Below are 16,961 nucleotides of genomic sequence, written 5' to 3'. Positions count from 1 at the left end.
AGGCTCCAAAGGCTGCCAAAATTCACTCTACTCATTTTACGCTGCCTTTTATCTCTCTATATAGGTAAAATGGCGCCATTACAGATTGAGCGCAACAATGCGCAAGTGGGTAGTGCAACGCATGCATTAATTGCGTTAAATATTTTAACGTGATACATTTTTTTTAAAAATTCATTACCGCCGTTATCGCGATAAATTGGATAACCCCACCTTAAGCCTAAACTAAAGACTCTGGATGAGTGTAACATATTATGTCTGTAACGTTAAATACAATTAGAAATTGATTTAATTAAAAAATATACTGTATATATATTAAAAAAAGGCATGGCCAGTATTTTTTTGCCGATTCCGATACTTTGAAAATGACGTGATCAGACCCGATCGATCGGCATATCGATCGGGACATCTCTAATAGGTTATACTGCAGTGTAAAAATAACAGTTCATATAGATAAATGTGTGCTGAAAAAAATACCATTGTTAAAAACAAAAAATGTATTTCTTTGGCTTTATGTGCTTATATAATAGGTTATACTGCAGTATAGCAATAACAGTTCATATAGATAAATTTGTGCTGAGAAAAAAAAATACCACTGTTAAAAAAAAATTTTTGTAAATCAAACATCATAAGCAGTTACTCACAATGTTACTCATTACTTGAGTATTCTTTTTTGCTCTTACTTGACTAATATTATTTTTGAATTAACTTACTTGACTAAAATGTTTGGCTACTCTACCCACCTGTGGTGATGCCCAAAACTGTCTTTTAGCAATGGTAGCCCAGGTTCTCTCAAAAAGTTCTACCTTTTTTGATAGGGTAACACAAACAAACAAACAAACAAACAAACAAACAAACAAACAAACAAAATCAAGTCTAAACTGTGCCGCTTATTACAGTAGTTGAACATGACCTTATTCTTGGAGAGTGAAGCCCATTCTCATGCTACTTCCTGTTTGACATGACAGCTTGTTAGCTAGCAGTGTACTTCCTGGGTTTTGTGGTTGTGGTGGATCAAAGTCAACTTTAGTTTTAATGCCAAAAAGTTTCTGTTAGGTAGCTTTTCACTATGGTACCCCAGACGTCTGTACCTATCTGTACCTGTATATATATATTTTTTTACAAGAATTCAGTACCAAACTGCTCATTTTCCCAGTTTCTGAACAAATCCTCATTGTCGGGCAGCAGCTCTTATTCCTGTGCCACTTCCTGTTTGACGTCTGGCCCGCTACATTGATGTAATGACGTCACGCTTGGGGCCGTAATTTACCGCTGTGACCATAATGGATGCTTTCGGAGACGGGGGCGGCCACAATTGCGCCCGTTTTCACCGACGGCCATTTTCATGTGGTCGGTCACGTCATTAAAGCCTCGGGTGCCTGGCAGGCGGTACTCAGGTGTAACCTTTCTGTTCTGGAATGGAACTCGTAAAGTTGAAAGTCAGACGTAGGCAAACGTTTCAAATTGAACCGTGTTATTTCACTTAGAATTTTTTTAGCAGTTGATATGTTTTGTAGCGTGACATTTTTACAGCTCGGGAAAATACTTCTACCTTTTGGGTCTTGTAAATGCTACAAAGAGTTACATAGGAGTGCAAAATAATTAGCCTCATCTTATATTACAGAAACAGCCTTCAACACATGTTACTTCCAAAATGTAATATAGTATGTTTTATTAAATTCAAAGTTATAGTACATTATGGACATTTAATTCAATATCATAAAGTTCTTTAAATATTTGCAAAATATAATCTTAAAAACCCAAAACAAATGTTGGCTTCCTTCACAAAATATGCATTTACTGTAAATATACGTAAATACTCAATATGTATGAGTTCATGCTAAATCATGAGATAACCAGACTGAATAATGTATGAATTTTCCATTAGATACTTGTGAAATAACACAAATAATTACATTAGACTTGTTAAAAATATTTCACGAGCATTTTTCTCTACCTTTTTGTGACAGTATATGATACACAACCATCTGGAAAGTTCCAGAAAGAACCTCACAGATCGACACAGCGGGACGTTGTATAGTGTTCCGTTCATTTTCGCTCCACGGTCCATCATTGTGTGGCATCCAATCACAGGTGTCCTCTTGCGGGAAGCGTGAGTCACGGGTCTTGCGCCGTCTGGTCGCGTGTCGACAGTCTGGCCTGCAGTTAAGGTCGAACATCAAAAGCCACGTGGAGGCCAAACGACGTTAGCGCCTGATTTACATGTCAGTAAGAGGACATTTTTTACCTTGGCGGGACAAAGGTCAAAGATTATGTCTGTTTTATGATGGAAATGTTTAAAACAGACTAGATTTCCCCTCCAAACCTTCAGCAGCTGTGACTCGCATAAGACCAAATATGCAATCAGTTCATCTCAGTGACAAGCGAATGGAGGAAATGTTGACTTGTAATTCGTACTGCAAGGATTAATCGATAAAAACGAGTAATTTCAGTTAGAAAAAAAGCTTCGAATCAAATTCTGCTGCTTTGAGGATTCGTTTAATTAGTGTGGGGTTATAATGGTTTGTCTTTAAAGTGTTTGCATTTAATTTTATTGATTTGGGCGGCTACACTGCACATGACATAACTCGTCTAACACGGCTGAATCCAGCTGCGCCCTGTTAAGACCAACATTAGCTTTGTTTTTGTTTGAGATAATGTTTGTTTATGCATTCGTTTTTTTTTAGTTTAGAAGTATATTGAGCAGTTTTTTGTGACATTATGTGTTTGAACGATTTGTTAAGAGCATTCAAAAAAAAAGTTAGCATTTTATAGCATTTAAGCTATTGGACTTTTGCTATGCAAGTTAGCCAATTGTTCTTTTGTTGTACTTAGATCTTTATTTATTTTTTTATATCGTTTGAGGCTAAGCTCAGGTATTTTAATTTATTTTTAAATGCATTTATTCTTCTTGTGAAATGAATGAATGGGAATTTTATTTTGTATTCGCATTTAATGCCCTTTTGAAAGTGCAATCTTCACAAGGCTTTATTTTACACCTCCTAAAATTTATTCTACAACGCATCAAACATTCCTAATTCAATTACTCGATTATTCGAACTAACTGATAGTTTAATCATTATCTTAAATAATCAATAGCTGCTGCCCTACTTGTAATTAATCAGACGGCATGCTATTTGTTGCTGTGATTTAATATTGACACTTAATAAAGACGGTAATTTTGCCCTTTTCAGGAAATTTACATTATAATTTATATTTGTTAAATATTAGTTTTTTTTAAATTGGATATCAGTTTAATGTGGATAGCCACATATTCACTTTTTCAATATTTTTAAAAATACAAACAATTAAAAATTAATGTATTTTTTAAATGTTTTCGTTTTGGGCCGAATGAACCATTGTAAATACTTTGTGGCACTTTATTGGTAATATTTAGATTTATTGAAATATGCAACTACTGTATCTGATAGGTATAGCTGATTAATTCAGTACTTCTATTCAAAATTCAAATACATATACTGATTTTTTTCTGTATTTCAATGGTTTAGTATTTTATTTCCAAACATGCAATTCTAATACAGCGGCACCACGGCATACAATCGCTTCGACACACGATCTTTTCGACATCTGACGTAAAATTTGACTCGCCATTTGTTTCTACATCTGACAACATGCTCTAAATAAGACGGTTTACGACAGTGCCTTAGTTTGTATTCACAAAGATGGACGCACGGCGAATTTTCTTGTGAGAGAAATCCACATGGGTCCCAATAAGGTCAGTGCAGCTGGTGAAAACAGGAAAAAGGTGTTGCTTATGATTAAAATGAAGATGGAAATGATAAAAAATATTAGCGTGGTGTGCTTGCCGGTGAGCTGGCTCGAAAATACAGCTGTAGAATGTTCACGATCTCGACGGTCCTCCTCCGACCCTCCGTTTGCAAGTTGTTATAAGTTAAGGTGACAGTTAATATTGTGGTAACCAAAGAAATCGCCATATTCATCAGGTTTTTAATCATTTATTTCAGAAATTGTGCAACACAACACGCTTTCTGTCCCTCACAGTTGACAACAACAACAAAACATTAAAAGAGAAGGTAAAATGTATGTAGAAGTACTACTGTATTTAATAAAAGTTTATTGTATTTATTAAAATTGTGTAAGAAATATTACAAATATTTTATTAAATACCGTACAGTGGTACCTCGACATACGATCGCGTAAACATTACGATCCTTTGACATCCGACATAAAATTTGACTCGTCATTTGTCTCGACATTTGACGACATGCCCGAAATACAAAGATTTATGACGGCGTCTCAATTTCATTGTTGTCCCGCAATATGGTCGCACGGCAGATTTTCATGTAAGAGAAACCAACATGGGTCCCAACAAGGTTATTGCAGGTGGTCAAGAAAAGGAAAAAGGTGATGCTCACCATTGAAATTAAGAAGAAAATGATAGAAAAATATGAGCGTGGAGTGCGCGTCAGTAAACTGACTTGACAATACGGCCGGAATACTCGACAGTCCTCCTCCGACCTCCGAAGGTGACAATTATTATCATTGTAACATCGGCAAGGAAGTCGCCAGCTTTGTCAGGTTTTTCATCGTTTCAGAAGTTGTGCAAACACAACACGGCTACTGTCCGCCATAGCCAATGCCAACAACAACAGAACATGAAAAGAGATAGGAAAAACCCACTCTTCCGCAACTCTCTCACTCTCATCCGTTACACCGTGTGTTCAGGAACAGCATGCAAAACACAACCGCCACATTAGAACCCAATTAGTTACGTTAATTTATTATTATCATTACCTGTATTATATTATTATTATGATTTGTATTTATAATTTATTTATTTATTATTACGACCATTTCGACTTACAAACCAGGTCCTGGAACAAAATAAATTCGTATGTAGAGGTACCACTGTCAATGTTTCAGTCATTTTAATTTACCATCTTATCAAAGCTACATTATGTAATTAGGAGCTTTTTATGTTTTTGTATGTTTATATTGAAGTGTAACTATCTATTATATGCACACATTACTTTTAATAAAAATATTAATGTTAGAAAAAAAATAATCATTTATATATTACCGTATTGGCCCGAATATAAGACGGCCCTGATTATAAGACGACCCCCTCTTTTTCAAGACTCAAGTTTGAAAAAAAGACTTTTTTTAACACCAAATTAATTTTTGTTCAGAAAATAATTACTGTACATCTGAAACAAATGATTATAACAATATATTTGAGAGAAAAAGCATGTTATTTTGCCTCATTCAAATGTTAATATCTGAACATTTAAATATGTAAACTAAAGTGCAATCACATTTGTAAAAGAATGGCTTCTGGGTTTTGAAATATAAATAAACCAATCTATTGTGATAAAACAACAAAATTGCATTAACCATCAAAGTGAGGTCTAACTGTAACTGTAGTCTTGAAACAAATCTGAATAAGGAAAAACATTGCAATAAAATCATGCAAACTGGTTAAACTTGAGAGTAGCTGAGATCTTTCATGATAGAATATTGCTTCAATGATATCTGGCGTCAGCTAGCGTCGTAAATGGGTATAATGTCAAGACCGCGAATATAGACCCTACCCATGTGACGTCACAACTCCGCCCTCCTGACTGGTGCCGCCCAATTGTCCGTCAACACATCGTGTTTACCTGTTACGGCTACGTACATTCCTCCTATTTACGGCGTGTTTTTCTGCTCGTTAACATTAATAATCAAAATGGTGAAGGCGTGTTTGGCGGTCGGTTGCAATAACAGAGAAGATAGACGGAGAGACTTGAAGTTCTACCGGATTCCGAGAGACCCGGAGACGAGAGCGAGATGGGCTGCTGCAATTCGACGAGAAAACTGGGCTCCAAACGATTAACACAGATTATGTAGTAGTCATTTTGTATCTGGTAAGATGCATTTAATATATATTTAGAGGGTTTTGGGCTGACAACCACAATTAAGATCATTGCTAGGCTAATCGCCGACAACATACACGTATGTATGTAGTGAGAGTGCTATCGCTAAACCATATAAACATTAAAAGCCCTAGCTCCATTGACAAATGACATGAAATACATTAGACTTGACAGTGGATGTTAGCAAGAACAAAAGATTTTGAATTGAAAATTTCGTAACTCACCTTCCCGAGCACAAGATTCCTGCCGAATTTTCGTGTACGAGGACCTGTTTCACCCAACCAGCAACGTAGCATTTATAAGCCTCCAAGCTCTTAAAGTTTTTCAAACTTTCGTGAGAATAGGCTGATTTTGTGTGGACAAGATAGTTGTAAATATCAGGGTCAGGCAAAAACGGCGAAGACAGCGGGTCGAAAAACATCGATTTAGGCATCAAATATGGATCTGGCGAATGGATAAACTGAAGCTTTTCCACATAACGCCTTTTATGCAACGCATCCAGTGAGTTTACGGCATCAGAAAGCACCGGGTCTTCCATGAAATGCATTTTAAATTCCTCGATCAATTGAAACCAATGCTAATACAGAGACAAAATGACGGACAAGTGGGCGGAACCATACAGCGAGCACGTGATTTTGTGACGTCGGTGGGTATGGTCTATAAGACGACCCCCACTTTTTCAGTCTTATTTCAATGCAAAAAAAAACGTCTTATATTCGGGCCAATACGGTAACTTATTAGATATTGATTGAATATTTAACATAATTAAATATCTTTGTTTTGTCTTTCTTTAAACAATAAATACTTTGTGTAATTATTATTTATTAGTTTCTTAGTTACTTATTTTGTACTTTTAGCTACAAATAGTATGATGCAATTATGCAATTCAAGTTCTTCTCCAGTCAAATCAAAACAAGTTTTATTGTCGAGTGCAATGCACAGTGAAGTGCTCTGTCTCTGCGAGCAAGTTGTTGAATGTCTTCCCAGCTGGGTGATGGGATGACATAAGTCTTATTTGCATGCACTTTAGGAGGTGTCGAGTTCAAGAATATCCAAAACCCAACCAAACAGATGTGGCCCTCTGTTTTTACCACTTTTGGACATTTTTGGGGGGTGCATTTTGTGAGTGTGAGCACCTCGCTGTAACCCAGTAGGAGCCCCGAAGAGCGAGGCCAAGAACATCTCGTGGCTTGCGGTCTGGACGTAAACGTGGCAGTAAATTTTGAAAGTGGGCGGGGATTGTGGGGTGAATTTGTTTTATCTTTGCTGGTTCCCGGGGCGGGATCCCGTTGTTTGAAATATACTTTTGGCAGATTTGCAAGTGTCATACCACTTAATTGTTTGGGAGTTCCTTGTTTATGTGTTTGTGCGTTTATATGTGTGTGTTGTGTTTTCTCCATTTGGGTTTGTGTGTCTTATATACTGTTTGTATTTCCATGTGTCTGTGTTGAACTCGTGTGAGGGTAAATGTGTGTGCACACAGTTTGTCATGTATTAGTGTGTATGTGTGTGTGTGTGTGCGCTTTTCCTCCATTTTTTACGATTCTATTATTTTATTTTATTTTTTCATTTTTCCTTTGCCCGTTGGGGTTTAGGTCAGGGCAGGGTTCAGAAACCTGCGGCTCTTTAGCGCCGCCCTAGTGGTTCCCTGGAGCTTTGTCAAAATGTTTGAAAATGGAAGATGATGGGTGAGAGAAATATATTTTTTGTTTAATATGGCTTATGTAGGAGGGCAAACATGACACAAACATTCTTCTAATTCATTAATATTGTATTAAAGTTAAACTTGAGGCGGCATCGTACAACGGAGTAGTCACATGGTGCGTCATTCTCTATAGGATGCACTGCAGGGAAAATAAACATTTATTCATGAAGGCTCATTATGTATTTGTAGGCAAATTACTCATTTTGATAGGAGGCTAATAGAGGTGGGAATCTTTGGGCACCTAACGATTTGATTACGATTACGATTCAGAGACTCCGATTCGATTATAAATCGATTATTGATGCCCCCGTCCCCCCAATTTTTTTTTTTTTAATGTTTTCTATATTTGTTCCAAAATTGTTCAAAAATCCTCTCAGGCTAAATAAACCAAACTGCTATTTTAGTATCAAGTTACCGGTTAAAAACAGTAAATAAAATACTCAAGTCCCCATTCTGTATCAGCAGCTTTAAACTACTTACAATTAATTTAATGTCGTGAATCAACCGTTAAAGTTGTTAAAATCGCGACCGTTATTCCATAATTTCCCTCATGTCTACTTTCGACAAGTGAAAGTATTAAAACGGTTTCATCATTTAAAGATAGATTCAAGTCAAGATTTTGCCGATTTAGGAGTATTTTAGATAAAAAGTAATTAGGTTCTCTACAACAGAGCCTTCTAGAGAAGTCTACTGCTTTAAGATGGCGCCTGTTTACTAGCGCGGGAAAGTCTGTCATTTCACATCTAGTCTAGATATATGTGATATCTACCATAGCCGTATGTTGCCGTATGTTTGTAGCAACTAGCAAATGGACGCTGTTTGTAGCGGCTGACGGCCGCAGTTAGGTATTATTGTGTTTTTTTTTTTTACCTAGCGGCATTAGCTGCACATGATATTTACTCTCTTTACTCTCTCCGCTTTACCTGGTATAATTCAATAATCGGAATTTGGATGTTTGTGAATCGTTCTTCAATCTTCCACGGCCGAATCGCGAATAATCTAAGAATCGGAAATTTTGACAACCTCTAGAGGCTAATATAGCTAATATCGATACATACAGCATTTATTGCCTTTATTATCAGGCTTATACAAGACTTTTCATTTTTTGCGGCTCCAAACATTTTTTTGGGGTTATTTTTTTGGTCCAATATGGCTATTTCAATATTTTGGGTTGCCGACCTCTGGGTCAGGAGATGTCATAATTGATGCCATTAGTTGCTTTCAATATAGGTTTTTATTTCTAATATTTATTTGATTAACTGTTAAATACTAGATGACGATGTTGATTGAGGTTCTGAATTTCGATCTACAAGTAGTCTCCGGGTTACAACGTACCCAACTTATGTGATTTCGACTTTACGACACCAGAGTCTCCTGCCATTTTGTCTCCAGTTTTTTTTTGTTTGTTTGTTTTTTAAGTCCTGTAAACAGTACCTTATTGTACTTATTTAATTTTATTAATATGACTGTTCTGCCCTTTATGTTCTGCTTTTATTTTGGCGCAGGAAGCGTAGTGCAGGTAGTACTTCTGCACGCGAGTAAGAGCTCATGTACACATGAAGAAGAACGTATTTGCGCACACACGAGGAAGAGCGCATTTGCTCTCACGAAGAAGTCGCACATCCGAGTGAGAGAAAGTGGAAAGAAGGAGTGGGAACCTCTTGGTACCTCACAATACCATACGGTTTGCGATACAAAGCTCACAATAACGATGATCTGACGATACGCCGAAACAACGACTATCGATACATCGGTCAAAGAACAACTAATAAACAGAAAAACAAGCTTCTGCTGTGAATTGGAATGAGTTTATCACTAGTAGACGTCCAATGCATTTGAACTGGGAGGGTGGCATCCCTCCCACTTCAAACGGATTGAACGTCTATGGCCGTCAGTAGCAGCCGATGCCAGGCAATAAGGTAATTTTGGGCCATTTAAGTTCATGTACCTGTTGATTTTCAGTTACTTCCTGTTGATTTTTGGGTATTTTATGGGTCACTTTCTGTTCATTTTGTGTTACAGAACAGGAAGTGACCTGGGAATCACCCAAATGAATTGACAGTGACTCAAACTCAACAGGAAATGACCTGGAAATGCCCTAAAATGAACAGCAAGTGACCTATAAATGCTCTGAAAATCTGACAGAAAGACCGTGAAAGCTTTTGTTTCGAATAAACGAACGTTCACAGTCTAAATGGATTGGGTGTCAAGCACCTTCAAGGCAGCCTAAGAGTTAACTGAGACACTATTATGGTGGAAGATTTTGGTAGCAATTTGTTGGTTCCCCTTTTTTTTTCTTTTCTTTTTTTTTTTTTTTTTTTTTTTTGGACATTGACACCTTTTTAAAATGATATCTCGATTCTTGCCGGAGCACATTGATAACATTTTGGGATATAAAGTATCACGATATATCACCATTTTGATATTTTTTCACACCCCTAGTGTAAAGATTAGCTTAGCTCGCATTCTAGCTAGGACTTAGCTCCAACGTCTTGGCGAGGACAGTACAATGACGATACATGTTTTTGGAAAGTTATTTTGAGATTTAGGGGTACTTAAAGTGTTCATTCAAACCTATGGGGAAATTTGCGTTACGTCGTCAGCGGTAGGATCGGAACTCGTTGGTAACCCCAGGGACTACCTGTATTCAATAGTTGCTTTCCGAAATGATACACAGAACCAGATTGATGTATTGTTACAGCTCTAGTATGCATACATCTGTATTTGTTTATCAGTATGGGACTTTTATGTGTGTGTGCGTGTGCATGTACATGCATGCGAGTGTCTGTTACTCTCTCAGTGTGTGTATTTTTTTGTCTGTGTTGTATTCATGTGCCTGTGCATGTGTCTTATATGTAAAGCATGTGCGCATCTGCATTTGTGGCTGTGTGAGCTTGTGCGTTTCTGTATCAGTGTGTGTATGGTATATGTGTTAGTGTACGCCTTGGTTATATGTATGTGGTGTGTGTGCAAAACTTTTATTAGTGTATGTCTGTGTAGGGGTGTGTATTCGCGTGTGTTTAGGTCTCAGTATCAGGCGCCGCCAGCTTGGGCGTACTTCCGCGGAACAGGAAGCAGGTTCCTGGATGACTTAATATCCCTTAAATCCTAAGCGCGTCCTGCTGCTCATTTCTGCCCTCACTGCCTTCACTAGTCTCGGTTAGCTTGTGCTAACACGCTATGTTAATAGAGTAACATAACATCCTAAATAACAACAAGGAATATATTTGTCACTTTGTTTGCTTTATTGCCATGGCAACTCAGAAAGTTGATAGTTGACGCATTGGTGAAGGTTGAATGAACGCGTTAAAAATGTCGGGCCTCTAGCCAGGGGCATCACGCTGGACTATTTTCGGGCCGTAACCACACGGACCATCGATACATTGACGTTACTTCTCCAATTAGAGCCTCGGCTTCAAATGTGGCGGCACGCCGAAAAGTAGGCCATAGCCAAGAGAGAATAGGCTGCCTGGCAATGTACTGTCCCATGAGCGTATTGACATTTGATCAACACGACAATTTTTTCAAAGCAGTTGGATCTGATTGCGGGCATGAAAAAAAATGATCTCCTTCAACTTTGTGACCTTTATGTATGTATGAGTTGTGTTGTATTGTAAAGTACAGTGACAATGAAGCTTCTTCCACTGTACTGTTTCTGTGAATACACATGGATAAACATTTTTATGTATGTGTAGACATATACAGTGTATCACAAAAGTGAGTACACCCTTCACATTTCTGCAGATATTTAAGTATATCTTTTCATGGGACAACACTGACAAAATGACACTTTGACACAATGAAAAGTAGTCTGCGCGTGACTTATATAATAATTAATTTATTATAGCGATTCATATCTAAACCCCTGACAACAAAAGTGAGTACACACCTTAGAAACTACGTACATCCCTAAATGTCCAAATTGAGTACTGCTTGTCATTTTCCCTCCAAAATGTCATGTGAATCGTTACATGAGTGCTGTCAGCATTGCTGCAGAGATTGAAGAGGCGGGGATTAAACTGTAAGTGCTCAGACCATACGCCGCACTCTACATCAAATTGGTGTGCATGGCTGTCTCCCCAGGAGGAAGCCTTTTCTGAAAACGGTACACAAGAAAGCCCGCAAACAGTTTGCTGAAGTCATGTCAACAAAGCACATGGATTACTGGAACCATGTCCTATGGTCTGATGAGACGGGCGGGCTTTCACATGACGAGTCACATGACGATTTTGGAGGGAAAATGACAAGCAGTACTTAATTTGGACATTTAGGGATGTATGTAGTTTCTAAGGGGTGTACTCACGTTTGTTGCCAGAGATTTAGATATTAATGGCTATATTTTGAGGAAAAATAAATTAACTCTATTATATAAGCTGCACACAGACTACTTTTCATTGTGTTTAAGTGTCATTTTGTCAGTGTTGTCCCATGAAAAGATATACTTAAATATCTGCTGAAATGCGAGGGGTGTACTCACTTTTGTGATACACTGTACGTTTACATGTGTATACAAAAGTCTACTCCAACGTGGCATGTGGCAGGTTTTATGATATATAGGCTATGACAAAAATACGTCATTATCAATGTGCTCTCAAACCTAAACAATTAAATAAAATCTCCTATTGAAGTTCTTTTTTTTTTTTTTTTTTTTTTTTTTTAATCTGTAATCGTAAACATAAAAAACAAAACACTGAAATAATGGGTGAGCAAAAGTGTGTGTTGAAAATTAGCCAATCACATTCCAACATATTCAACTCATATCATGTTAAGTATTTTTGACTAATCATTAGGGGCAGAGCTTAGGGGGGTGCAGCCACATCCGGTTCCAGGCCTCAATGGGGCCCGGTTTGCGGGCGTAAAGGGGGTGTGGTTGGGCGAGGGGCGAGTCGAAAAGAAAGGTAAGATGATGCGCGCAGCTGTAATATAGTGTTAAAATATACTACTTTCACCCCCCCCCCCCCTCATCTGTAAGGGGCCACATCATTTTTTTGATATTTGCTCCACCCCCCACACTAGTAACCCCCCCCCCTTAAAACTAGCTAAATTCCATTATTTTCAGTGTAAATCTACTATAAATAAGTGAAATTAAGTAAATTTTACTCACATTTCTCTAAGAAAAAATAGCTAGCGGAAAAGAAACTTAACAGATACATTTTAAGCAATAAATTAGTATATTTAATCTTTTAAAAAAAAACGCCTGTTTGTCAGAAACGTTCTTAATTCAAGAATATATATTGTCCAAAACATTATTTGAAAGCAATTGTTTCTTGATTTAGGTGAAAAACGTTTTAGATATATGGGCTCAATAAGAACAAATAGTAATATTTACTTGCAATAAGTGGAATAATTTGATGCCTTAATCTCTTAACTAGTCTTTAATATTATCAAACAAGATGGATAAAATTATTTGACAATATTTAAGAAAAATTGTTTGATTAAGGCGCTATAAATTTGCAGTGCATCCACTACACTATTGGCCCGCAAAAGTATGTCAGGGCCAGAAGTGGGTAGAAAAGCCAAAATCTTTCCTCAAGTAAGATAGTGTTACTTCAAAATAATACTACTAAAGTATAATTATTCATCCAAAATATGTACTCACGTACAAGAAAAAACTATCAACTTTGTGAATTACTGCTTACAGTGTGATATTTTTTAAACAATAGTTATTTTTTTTATTAGCACATCATCTATATGAACTGTTAGTATTATACTGTACTGTAACCAATTCCATGAAAATATTGAATGAACAACAATCATCGGATTCATAAGCTGATCTACTATTCAGGCGAAGTAGGCAAATGCCTTAGGCCCCCAACCAGTAGGGGGCCCCCAACCAGCTGCCCTTGCCCCAACTAGCAAGAGCTTGGGCCACCAGAGCCAGCAGCACCCCCAACTATTCGTCATGTATACTTATGTCAGCATACCAAACAAACAAATAAAAAAACAAAGAAAGCCATTTGAATGCTGCATTAATATTATCCCCCCCCCCCCCCCCCCCCCCATACACACGCACTACAATGGACTGTTCCACGACGACGGACTGAGTATCAGTCGCTTAACGTCATTTAGCACCGTTTAGCTTCGCTTAGCTCCGTTTAGCATCGCTTAGCTCCGCTTAGCTGTTCGTAAGCTTCACTTAGCTCTCCCGCACTTTTCACGCCACTAAGCTCGCTATTTTTACAGCTCACTTGCTACTTTGCACGTCAGCTATCGTTTATTTCGAACACATGAGCGAACGTGCTCTCCATGAGAGCCAAAGTGCAGTGAGGGAGAAGTTGAGAACAGGCCGCTAATGCCTCTTTTAACTTTCTTCTTCTTCTTCACACCGAACATAAAATACACGACAGCACACCCTGTGGCGAAACAATGCAGTACAGTTCCAATCAGTCATACAATGACACTCAAAAGCTGGTTAACTGCATTTGCAAACGAAAAAAAAAATTAATCTATTAGTGACACCGCAAGCAATGACGAAGAATTTTTTTTACGTAGTGTAAAGCTTTCGGTTAGCGGTTTAGCGACCGTACCTCCGGGGAACATTTCAAAATAAAAGCACGTCATGTTCATTATATAAATAACGATTTCTGGAGACAATCCCACATACTTCAGAATTAATATTGTAGTATGTTGAGTAATTACTATAGAATACAGATTCTCCACTAAAAATAGCTTTCAAATGACACTATGACAAATTTGATTGGCAATGAATAATTATTATAATGAATATACTATTATATATAGTATTATACTATAATAATAATGCTAGAATTTTTTTTAAAGAACTGTTTTGAATAATGTTGGAAAGGCAAAGTCAGTGTTCTGAATCTGATTACTTTCCATTCTTTTGCACTAGTAAATGCTATCAGCATTTAACCTCATTGTTTATTTGTGATTAATTATTCTTATTTACATGATTATTTGTACTTTAAGTGTTCCAAAATGGTTTTGTGAATTAATAAGCGTCAACAAAAATGTCATTGCTAAATTAGTAAAAAAAAGCAAATTATTAGATTAGTCAGCTAATCATAAAACTAGTCGGCTGACTAATCAGGAGAAAATTTGTCGTTTAGGACAGCCCTAGTGTACCGGAACATATTTCTTCCACACCCTTCTCACCTTTTTAACCCCTGACCCATGAAGAGGGCCCTTGGATATGTTCGCCTTAGGCCCCAAAATTACCAAGTCCGCCACTGATCTGAATGGTTACCTTTGGTGGAAATATCACTGACATCGTTGTTGCTGCTATGCTAGCTGTGGGTAGTCTTCTGTTGCCTACGTCACACTTCCGGGTTTGCGAAGGGACCATTAACGGAGTGCAAAAAAACTAAAAAAACGCAAATTATCCTTACAATTACGTGTTGATAATGTCATGGTTGTTTTGACGAACTCGTCCAAAGTTTATATTCATAAAATTACTCCAAAATCCGGAAAGGTCTTCAGTTGCCCTTTAAATTAGAAAATGAAACATTACCCATCCAAAGAGCAAGCGTACCCTCTAGTGGAGACAAAAAAATTCCTACCATGAATTGAAAACTAATCCATCGGTGTCAAATAAATTGCTGCCAAATAAAATCTTGGAGAAAGCTTCAAACAAATCCGCACTTTCAAGTAATGTGTACTCTATAGCCCCTTTCAGACTTTACGTGTAAGGTGACGCTGGATTTAGCTGTGTCAACTAGTTTAATTTTTACTGCGCTTTAAAGACGTAAAAATTATGTAAACATGACTTCCAACTGCAAACCTGCGTCTGGTCATGCTACTGTATTGTTATATCTGATTGGTATAACGGAGTCATGTGTTAAATGCTGCGACATCTCATCAGTGAAACTGGTAGAGCCACTGTCAGCATCTGACTCAAAAATAAAGTCAATATGTATAAGAGGAAAACCAAAGTAGCGCAGTAAAAGCAGCGTTTCATCTTCACAAATCTACTCAAGTTAAAAGTATGTTGTGGTAAATGTATCGCGTTACTACCTACCTCTGGTCGGGCCTGTGCATAAATGTCAACTTGCTACTACCCCCCCACTCAGGGGGCCTGTTTTTACACATCGCACCTGGGCCCTGTTCACAATCGTTCCGCCACTGCTAATCGTAAAGCTTCGATGTTCTATTAGGTTTTGTGGTGCTAATGTGCTGCTCTGTGCTTTGTCTTGCAGTCAATGAGATCATCAGGAACGATCTGTCCAGCATCTCCGTCCACAGCCATGCGTAGGACAAGTTAAAAAAGACACTTTAAACATGCACCATTGGTCTCCAGTTAGGGGAACAAATGCATCGTGATGACAACCAGGGTCCAACACCTGCCTTCATTTTCATTTCATTCCCTCGAAAGGACCAAGTGTCATTTGTTAACCCTGTGCTGCACTTTGTAAAACTTTCAGTGCCTATTAGTTATGCCATGTATATACAATTATAAATATAAGGAAAGAAAAGTGCCTTTTCACAAGCAATTCTAGTCTAAATTTCATTGGTTTGCGGTATTTTTAGGAAAGCATTTTCAAAAACAACGCACTCAAGCTGTGGTATAATGTTTTTATTCTAACGCTTTTATGCACTTACTGTACAGTTTTTAATGTATTTTTACGCATTTAGATTATTATTCTGTATGACTACCAAAGAACAAATCATCTCAAAACTCGAATTAACGTTGCTGCCAAGACCAAAGAAGCAGACTAACAGCAGCAATAATAAGTACATAGTAATGTTTGAAGTTTTTTTTCTTCTTTATATTTATTCTGCTTGCATGTGCTCTGTGTATCCATGTTTATCATGCAGCCTGTTACTATTAGGTTATTTTTTATGTTTACACACACTGCATGTATTTATGAGTCTTAATGCATCTCAATGAAGTTTACGAAACATTTTTAGGCCACTTGAAAATCTAATCTGCATTATGTCTCATTTGTATGTTTGTCCGTAAATCATCCAAAGTATAAAAAGAAGTAATAGAGGGACTCTTGGTTGGTTATATATATTTGTCCTTTTAAAGAATGTGGGCGTGGCAACAATTTTTTCAAAGCAATAAAAGTACTTTTTATAAAAAGTGATATTTTTGTCAGAGTTGTGTGACTTCTACAGGTCAATAGAATGCTTTACTTACAAAAAAAATCTTTGTTTAAGCATGGTAAGAAGGTTAAAGTGGACATTTGCAAATCAAATGTTTAATAATAATAAAAACTCAAACTCAAAGGAGAATGCAAAACTCAGCGAAATGTTTTTATAGAAGAACATGAGCTGACATGAGCAAACATGTAACGTGTGACAACAGCGACACCCTGAGGTGAACTGTGCACTTTGTACAATTGTATTTGATGGTTGTCCATGCATGAACATTACAGCTGTAATATTTTTACATTACGTGA

The 16,961-nt window shown here is 37.3% G+C and overlaps 1 protein-coding gene across 1 annotated transcript in view; it reads left to right on the top strand.

Moving 5' to 3' along the window:
- nfatc1 (nuclear factor of activated T cells 1) overlaps positions 1–16,613 on the top strand; it is a 102,167-nt gene extending 85,554 nt beyond the window's left edge. Inside the window, exon 10 of the mRNA XM_057828171.1 lies at positions 15,756–16,613. Within this exon, the coding sequence (XP_057684154.1) occupies positions 15,756–15,811 (56 nt within the window). The 3' untranslated portion in view covers positions 15,812–16,613. The remainder of the gene's footprint in view (positions 1–15,755) is intronic.
- The last annotated feature ends 348 nt before the right edge of the window (positions 16,614–16,961 follow it).

Source organism: Corythoichthys intestinalis, chromosome 22, assembly GCF_030265065.1.
Source record: "Corythoichthys intestinalis isolate RoL2023-P3 chromosome 22, ASM3026506v1, whole genome shotgun sequence".
In the NCBI taxonomy this organism is placed as follows: Eukaryota; Metazoa; Chordata; class Actinopteri; order Syngnathiformes; family Syngnathidae; genus Corythoichthys; species Corythoichthys intestinalis.
This window is presented reverse-complemented; position numbering and strand designations above follow the sequence as displayed.